Source organism: Gopherus flavomarginatus, chromosome 12, assembly GCF_025201925.1.
Source record: "Gopherus flavomarginatus isolate rGopFla2 chromosome 12, rGopFla2.mat.asm, whole genome shotgun sequence".
Lineage (NCBI taxonomy): Eukaryota > Metazoa > Chordata > Testudines > Testudinidae > Gopherus > Gopherus flavomarginatus.
Genome location: NC_066628.1, coordinates 4,405,845 through 4,413,516, shown reverse-complemented (window position 1 = coordinate 4,413,516; position 7,672 = coordinate 4,405,845). Strand labels below are relative to the sequence as shown.

Below are 7,672 nucleotides of genomic sequence, written 5' to 3'. Positions count from 1 at the left end.
GTGGAGCTGGGCCCGCGGGCACCATGTGAGTCTATAACTTGCCGCCCATGGGTGGGGGAGGAGGATGTGGGGACCATGGGAAGCTGAGTCTGATAAAGCCCAGCCCAGGCAGCCGCTTGACACCCAATCGACAGGATGAGATGAGAGTGGGGTGATGGTGCACGTGGGCTGGTACAGTACGTGCCCCCGCCTGCATTGCACAATCCCAGCTCCTTATAGGGACTCTTCAGAGCAGGTCCCCTTGCTCCTTCCCCGCCCAAGGGAGGAGGGAATCTCAGACTTCCAGAAAGAAAAAGAACGGATGCCCCAGAGGAAAAGTCACGGCTTCAGTCACTGCAGGGCATGTGGTAGCAATCTCGTGGGGTGGGGGCCCACTGGTAGGGTGACCAGATGTCCCGATTTTATAAGGACAGTCCCGATATTTGGGGCTTTTTCTTATACAGGCTCCTATTACCCCCCACCCCTGTCCTGATTTTTCACACTTGCTGTCTGGTCACCCTAGGCAGTGAGGAGAGAGCAGGAATAAGGGGGTCTCTGTCCAGCAGTGCTGGGAACTCTGGGTGGAGTCCCCCTGGCTTGCATCAGTTGTGCAAGGAGTAGGAACCAATCAGCCTCAGAGACAGAACAATGGGGTAACAGGCTTGTTTCATTGAAGAAAATTGTTGATGCCTGTGACCCAGCGGGAGGGGCTCAGGGCTGTGGGAGGGACTCAGGGCTGGGGCAGAGGGTTGGGGTGTGGGGGTGAGGGCCAAAGGGTGGAGCTGGCAATGAGGGGTTCAGGGTGTGGGAGGGGGCTCTGGGCTGGGGGAGGGAGGTTGGGCTGCAGGAGGGAGTCAAGGCTCTAGGTGCAGGCTGTGGGTGGGGCTTGGGATGAGGGCTTTGGGGTGCAGAAGGGCTCAGGGCTGGGGCAGAAGGTTGGGGTCAAGGGGGGTCAGGGCTATGGGGTAGGGCTGGGGATGACAGGTTTGGGGAGCAGAAGGGGGAGCTGGGTTGGGATGCAGGAGGTGGTCAGGACTCTGGGCTTGGGGTATAGGCTCTGGGGTACAGCTGGGGATGAGGTGTTTGGGGTACACGAAAGGGCTCTGGGTTTGGGGGCAGCTCAGGGCTGGGGCCAAGAGAGGGAAAATTGCTTTTGTAGTGAGCCAGCCACTCCCAGTTCCCATTCAAGCCCAAATTAATGGCATTAAGTTTGCAAATGAAAAAGCAATTTTCCCCTCTCTTGGTACTGACACCTCCTCATCAATTAGTGGGAGTGGACCACATCCACCCCGATCAAACTGGTTCTCCTCTTGTAAGGTAACTCCCTTCTCTTCAGGTGCCAATATATATTTATGCCTCTACCTGTAATTTTCACTCCACGCATCTGAAGAAGAGGGTTTTTTTTTTACTCATGAAAGATTATGCCCAAATAAATCCATTAGTCTTTAAGGTCCCACTGGACTCCCTGTTATATTAAGTGAATGGTTTATGTATTATTGCGGGCCAGGGTTGTGTGTGATCCCTCTCTGCAGGGAAGATGTGATGTGAACACTGGGATGTGTTATGAACTTCAAAGGACTGTAGCGAACCACGTGCCGGACAAGAACTGAGTTTGGGACAAACCAGGTCAAGGGGGTTGCCTGTGGGAACCTCTAGGGGGAGGAGAATGCAAATTTCCCAGTTCCACATATGCAAAGCCCAGGTTTTGGAAGCTACGCCCCACCACGGAGAGGGGCATTTTCTGCTGCTCACCTGGACCGGGAATCTGAGCAACAGAGGCTCAAGCCAGATAAAGGACAGACTGATCTCTTCACGGGTTGCTTGGTCTGAGCTAAGGCTGTTACAAACTTGTAACCACAGAAAACCCCTGTGTGGGGTGTCAGGGACTGACCCCTAGCAGAGGCCCGGGTGGCCGTTGCAATGGGGGTGATCTCTGCTAGGTGTATTCGTATGTGTGTTGGTTCTTTTATTGTTTTTAATATCACAGGGGCTGACTTTCATTCTTCTGGGTGGCTGTTCCACCCGAAAGATGAGGGGGTGAGGCTATGAGTCACATGTGTGTGTGTGTGTGGGGGGGGAATGGAACTTTCCCTCTTGGGTACAGGACCAGCCCCACCCACCACAATATGGGGCTTGGCTGGACCCAGACCTTGCCCTAGGTGACCATGGTGTGCTCGGGAGGTAGGGGGGCTCCTGCCCATGTGGCTTGTCCTTACCCAGCTCTCACTAAACAGGCCTGGGGGCAACTCTCCTGGGCGCGGGAGTCTCACTCTGGACTGGATGGATGGATGGGGTGTGTGGTCTCTGCTCAGCCACAGACTAGACTCTAGTCTGAGTTCACAGAGCCTGGGTCCTGCTGGTCCTTCCTGGCCCTGAGCTCTCTAGCCTGGGAGCAAGGACCCAGCATAGCAGCAGCACTGCAGCCCCCTCCCACACCTTGGTGGCTGGCTGGGCCCCATTCTCCCCCAGGGCTGGGGCTGCCACCCCATGGTCTGAGCCAACTCTAACTTTTTTGCTGCCCCAAGCAAAAAAAGAGCACAACCCCGACGTAACACCCCTTCCCACAAGCGCCAGGCCGCTGAACGCCCACCCCCCCCGAACGCAGCGCCACCAAAAGCCCTGAGCGCCACACCAGCCCCTGCCCCCCTGAGCGCCACGCCGCTGAAACGCGCCCCCCGGCTGAAACAACAAACAAACAAAAAACCCCCTCCAGCGCTGCCCCGCCAAGCCAAACCCAAAACTCGAGCACCACCCCACCCCAAGGTGCCGCCCCAAGCACGTGCTTGGTCAGCTGGTGCCTGGAGCCAGCCCTGGCCGTGAAACAGTTACAGGCCTTGCAAAGGATCCGTCCCTGCTCAGAGGAGGGAGGCAGCTAGCTCCTCTCGGAGCAACTGGCACAGAGCAGGGAGGTGGCACTGCCCACGGTCACACACATTGTGGCGGCAACAAAAACCCCCAAAGAGACTTTTCTCCAAAGTGAAGTCAGGATGAAGCCATAGCAACCCCAGGTGCCTGTGCCGAGCTTCAATTCCCCTCAGGACACGGGGCTCGGTGCCTGCCCACTGCAGACACCCCACAGCGCCTTGAGAACGTCACGGGTTTATTTTCACTTTGTAACAAAACATTTTAGAAAATTCATTCGAAGCTGCTCCCCCCAACCCGCAGCCTCTCCATCCCTCCAGCCAGCCCCTCCCCCATTTCCCACAAGCCTGCATTGAGTGCTGGCATCCCTCTGCTTCTGTGCCCCCGCCCTGGCACAGCTGGGCAGCTGCAGGGCGGGTTTTGGCTTGGCTGGGCCACACGGCAGGGCCCGGTGAGTTGGGGCAGCAGATCGGGCAGCACCAGCCAGCCGAAGAGGAGAAAAAAAGGGGGTCAGGCACTGCCTGGGCACAGCCTCCATCCCCAAAGCCCCCACCCTGCAGGAAGCTCTGTCCCCATGTTGCTACGTGGGGCTGGAGAAACCGTGAGTGCTGGCAGCAGTTTCACTCACACTCAGTGCCTGGATGGGTCCAGCCACCCCCATTCCTGGGCAGTGGGCGGGGAGTGGCCATGCAAGAGTGCACCCTCTGGTCAGGGCCAGGCCAGGCCCATCCCAGCACGAGTGGTGTGGGAGGCACCGGCTGCCGGTGATGTCCTGGCGGAGGGGATGTCACTCAGCAGCATGCACCCGCTGGTGCAGCAGGAGGTTGGAGCTGCGGGTGTAGCCACGCCCGCACTGCCCACAGCAGAAGGGGCGCTCCCCGGCATGGGAGCGCTGGTGGCGAAGCAGGGCCGAGTGGTGGCGGAAGCAGCGCCCGCAGCGGGGGCACTCGTGAGGTTTCTCGCCCGTGTGCTGCCGGCGGTGCTCCACCAGGCTGGCCAGCTGGGCAAAGCGCTTCCCGCACTCAGCACAGGTGTGGGGCTGGGCGTCCGTGTGGCCTCGCTGGTGCCGCAGGAGGTTGGCCCGGTCGGCGAAGGCCTGGCCACAGTCAGGACAGGTGTGGGGGCGCTGGCCAGCATGGGCACTGCGCTGGTGCTGGCGCAGGTAGGAGCTCTGCGTGTAGCTGCGCCCGCACTCCTCACAGCGATGGGGGCGCTCGCCCGTGTGCACCAGCTGGTGCCGCAGCAAAGTGGCGCTCAGGGCAAAGGCCCTGCCGCAGACTGGGCAGGGGAAGGGGCGCTCGCCCGTGTGTACCAGCCGGTGCCGGAGCAGGTGGGCACAGTGGCGGAAGCGGCGGGGGCAGTCGGGGCAGGCGTGGGGCTGTTCGACACGGTGCGTCCGCAAGTGCCGCACCAACGTGCAGCGCAGCCCGAAGCTCTTGCCGCAGTAAGTGCAGGCATGGGGGCGCGGGCCGGGGTGGGCACCCTGCTGGTGCTGCGTCAGGTGGGCACTCTGCCGGAAACTCTGCCCGCACTCCCCGCAGCGGTAGGGACGCTCGCTGGTGTGCACGCGCTGATGCACCAGCAGCGCCGAGCTGCTGGCAAAGGCCTTGCCGCACGCCAGACAGGGGAAGGGACGCTCGCCCGTGTGCGTCCGTTGGTGCGCAGCCAGTGCTGCGCCGTCGCAAAAGCCTTTGCTGCAGGTGGTGCAGACGTACGGCCTCTCGCTCGCATGCCGTAGCTGGTGCCTGGTCAGCATGGCACTCTGCCGGAAGCTCTTCCCACAGTCGCCGCATTTAAAGGGCCACCTGATGGTGGGGTCTCTGTGCCGCGCCAGCTCTGCATCAGTGCTACCTCCCGGCACTGCCTCCTCCACCCTTGCACCGCCTCCGGGCGCCGCTTCCTCAGCCCCTGCAGCAGGGTCTTTGGGCCACGCTCCCTCCACCGGCTCCACATCAGTGCTGGTGCCGCCCCTTCCCGGTGCCGCATCCTCTGCCCTGGCCATGCTCGCCAGCCCCTCACCTGCAGGAAGAAACGGGCAATCAGGCCTGAGCCGTCCCCATGGGAGGCCAGGGCCTCAGCTACGGCAGTCAGAGCCTGAGGCCCCGCCCACCTGGCCCCACCCCTCCCCAGAGAGGGTTTCCGAGCTGGGACTGAAGGGGGCGGTCACGCCTCTTGCAGTTTTTTCAGGCTGCTGCTGACTCAGGCAGGCGTCAGCACCACCCAGCTCACGTTCACAGGCCTTTCTTCGGCTCTGTGTGGGCTGGAAATATTATTGGCTTTTTCAGTGAGAGCCAAGACCTGGCTCTCATATGGCTCTGGGGGCCTTGGCGCAGGTGGTGGGATGGTTGCCAGGTGCACATAGACCAGGGAGAGGGTGGTGACAACCTCGGAGAGAAGCTGGGCCAGGAGGGCTTGCAGGGGTGGCTGTGGGGGTCCCAGCTGCCCCCACCCCTCTCAGCTGGGCTTATTTATCCCTCACCTATTTGGGGGCTTGGACAGCTCTTGTCATCCTCGCCTTTGCTGAGATCTGGGACCTGCAGCTCTTCCCCTCGCTCCATCCACTATCAGGATCGAGGCCTTGCTGGGAGAGATCAGAGCAGGTGGGATCCAGGTAAATACCCACCCGGCTCGGCGTTCATCTGCCACTTGGGGCTGGCACGGACGGGACAGCCAGGAAACACCCGTGGAAACACAGGAGAGTCAATTCAGACACAAACAATCAGAGTGGAGGGGAAACGATCCCAGGGCTCCCTGAGCCATAGTGCCAGTGTGGCCCACAGCCGTTCGCTAACACAGGGGTAGAAAAGCCCCTTGAATCAAACTGGCTCCAGGCAGCGCCAGGACTGAACCTCTGAACGGGACGGGTGGGAAACAGCTGGCCTGGCTACGGCCACCCTGTGTGGTGAACACCAACTCCGTGCAAAAGAGCAAGCCAGGGAAATGCCAGTTACCTCAGCCCACATCCCGTGAGCCAACGGCCCCACCGGGGACCCCACTGCATGGGGCAGAGCCAGCGATCCCCGCGGTCACAAGGGGGAGGCAGAGATGCCTGCACTTTCCAGAGCAGACTGTGTATTCAGGCTCTGCAGGGCCTTCCCGAAAGAGCCCTCAACCAGCCCCAGAGCACAAGACCTGGCCACCAGAGCTCTACAGGGAACGGCTCTGTGGTCTTCTGAGCCACAGGGCCCTGAGTGTGCTCCTGTTGGAAACGTGACAGCATCACCCCACTGGATTCAATCTAGCGCCTGACACTAATGAGGAAAACCCCCTCACTTCACAGCACGCCCAGGGACCCTGCTCTGCCACCCCCGCCGCTGGGGCGGCACCTCAACTCCTTGGCACAAGGAGCGCCTTCGTTCTGTGCTCGTGCAGGGCCCGGTGCCGTAAGGCCTGATCTCCAAACGGCTCTACTGCCAGCCAAAGAGCAATCACCAGCTGGTGCTGTCATCGCAAAGCAGCACCTCGCCTGACTCCTCCTCATCATAGGCTTGGAAAGGACCTTGAGAGGTCATCGAGTCCAGTCCCCTGCACTCGTAGCAGGACTTGGCATTATCCCTGACAGGTGTTTCTCTAACCTGCTCCTAGAAATTACCAATGATGGAGATTCCACAGCCTCCCTAGGCAATTTATTCCAGTGCTTAACCACCCTGACAGGAAGTTTTTCCCAATGTCCAACCTAAACTGCCCTTGCTGCAAATTAAGCCCATTGCTTCTTTATCCTCAGAGATTAACGAGAACAATTTACCTCCCTCGTCAGAGTAACAACATTTTTATGTACTGTCAGCATGTCCCCTCTCTGTCTTTTCTTCTCCAGACTAAACAAACCCAGTTTTTTCACTCTTCCCTCATAAGTCATGTTTTTTAGACCTTTAATCATTTTTGTTGCTCTTCTCTGGATTTTCTCCAATTTGTCCACATCTTTCCTGAAATGTGGTGCCCAGAGCTGAACACAGTATCCAGCTGAGGGCCTATCAATGTGGAGTAAAGCAGCAGAATTGCTTCTTGTGTCTTGCTTACAACGCTCCTGCTAATACATCCGGAAATAATGTTTGCTTTTTTTGGCAACAGTGTTACCCTGTTGACTCATATTTAGTTGGTGATCCACTCTGACTGTCAGACCCCTTTCCGCAGTTCTCCTTTCTAGGTAGTCATTTCCCAGTTTGTACGTGTGCAACTGATTGTTCCTTCCTATGTGGAGTACTTTGCATTTGTCCGTATTGAATTTCATCCTGTTTACTTCAGACCATTTTTCCAGTTTGTCCAGACCATTCTGAATTTTAATCCTATCCTCCACAGGACTTGCAACCCCTCCCAGTTTGGTATCGTCTACAACCTTTATAAGTGTGCTCTCTACGCCATTATCTGAATCACTGAAGATATTGAACAGATCCAGACAGAACCCTAACCCAGAACTGATCCCTTTGGGACCCTCACTCGTTATAGCCTTCCAGCAAGACTGTGAACCACTGATAACTACTCTCTGAGAATGATTTTCCAACCAGTTCTGCAACCACCTTATGGTAGCTCAGAGTGGATAAAAATCTATTATTAAAAAAAAAATCAGATTTTTTTGATAAAATGCTTTTTTGAGAAAAAATCCTGTTTAATGATAGTTTTAATTAAGATACATTATAGCTCAAAGATCTCTCATCATGCAATAGGGATTATAAATTCTAATCCTATAGTATGAGACAATATATTCATGTCATGTTTAAGAAAAGTTTTGTAAATGAGTTCCAATAGTTCACTGATTAAGGACAGAATCTTATGGGGTTCCAGGGGCTTCTGTATAGATTATTTAGGTTAATCTTGCTATCTACCCAATGGGACT

At 57.2% G+C, this 7,672-nt stretch overlaps 1 protein-coding gene across 1 annotated transcript; it reads right to left on the bottom strand.

Moving 5' to 3' along the window:
* Positions 1-932: 932 nt before the first annotated feature.
* Positions 933-5,449, bottom strand: LOC127032310 (zinc finger protein 501-like). Its single transcript, XM_050919512.1, has 2 exons — positions 5,321-5,449; positions 933-4,860 (listed from the first exon to the last, which is right to left on the bottom strand). Exons 1-2 carry the CDS (start codon positions 5,397-5,399, stop codon positions 3,629-3,631), a joined length of 1,311 nt encoding a protein of 436 aa, XP_050775469.1. The 5' UTR covers positions 5,400-5,449; the 3' UTR covers positions 933-3,628.
* Positions 5,450-7,672: the final 2,223 nt, after the last annotated feature.

Bases quoted from the DNA above. Each gene is read 5' to 3' on its own strand.
- LOC127032310 (XM_050919512.1), bottom strand. From the start codon at position 5,399: ATGGAGCGAGGGGAAGAGCTGCAGGTCCCAGATCTCAGCAAAGGCGAG. The intron at 4,861-5,320 runs GTGAGGGATAAA...TTCTTCCTGCAG, and splicing joins CTGTCCAAGCCCCCAAATAG to GTGAGGGGCTGGCGAGCATG.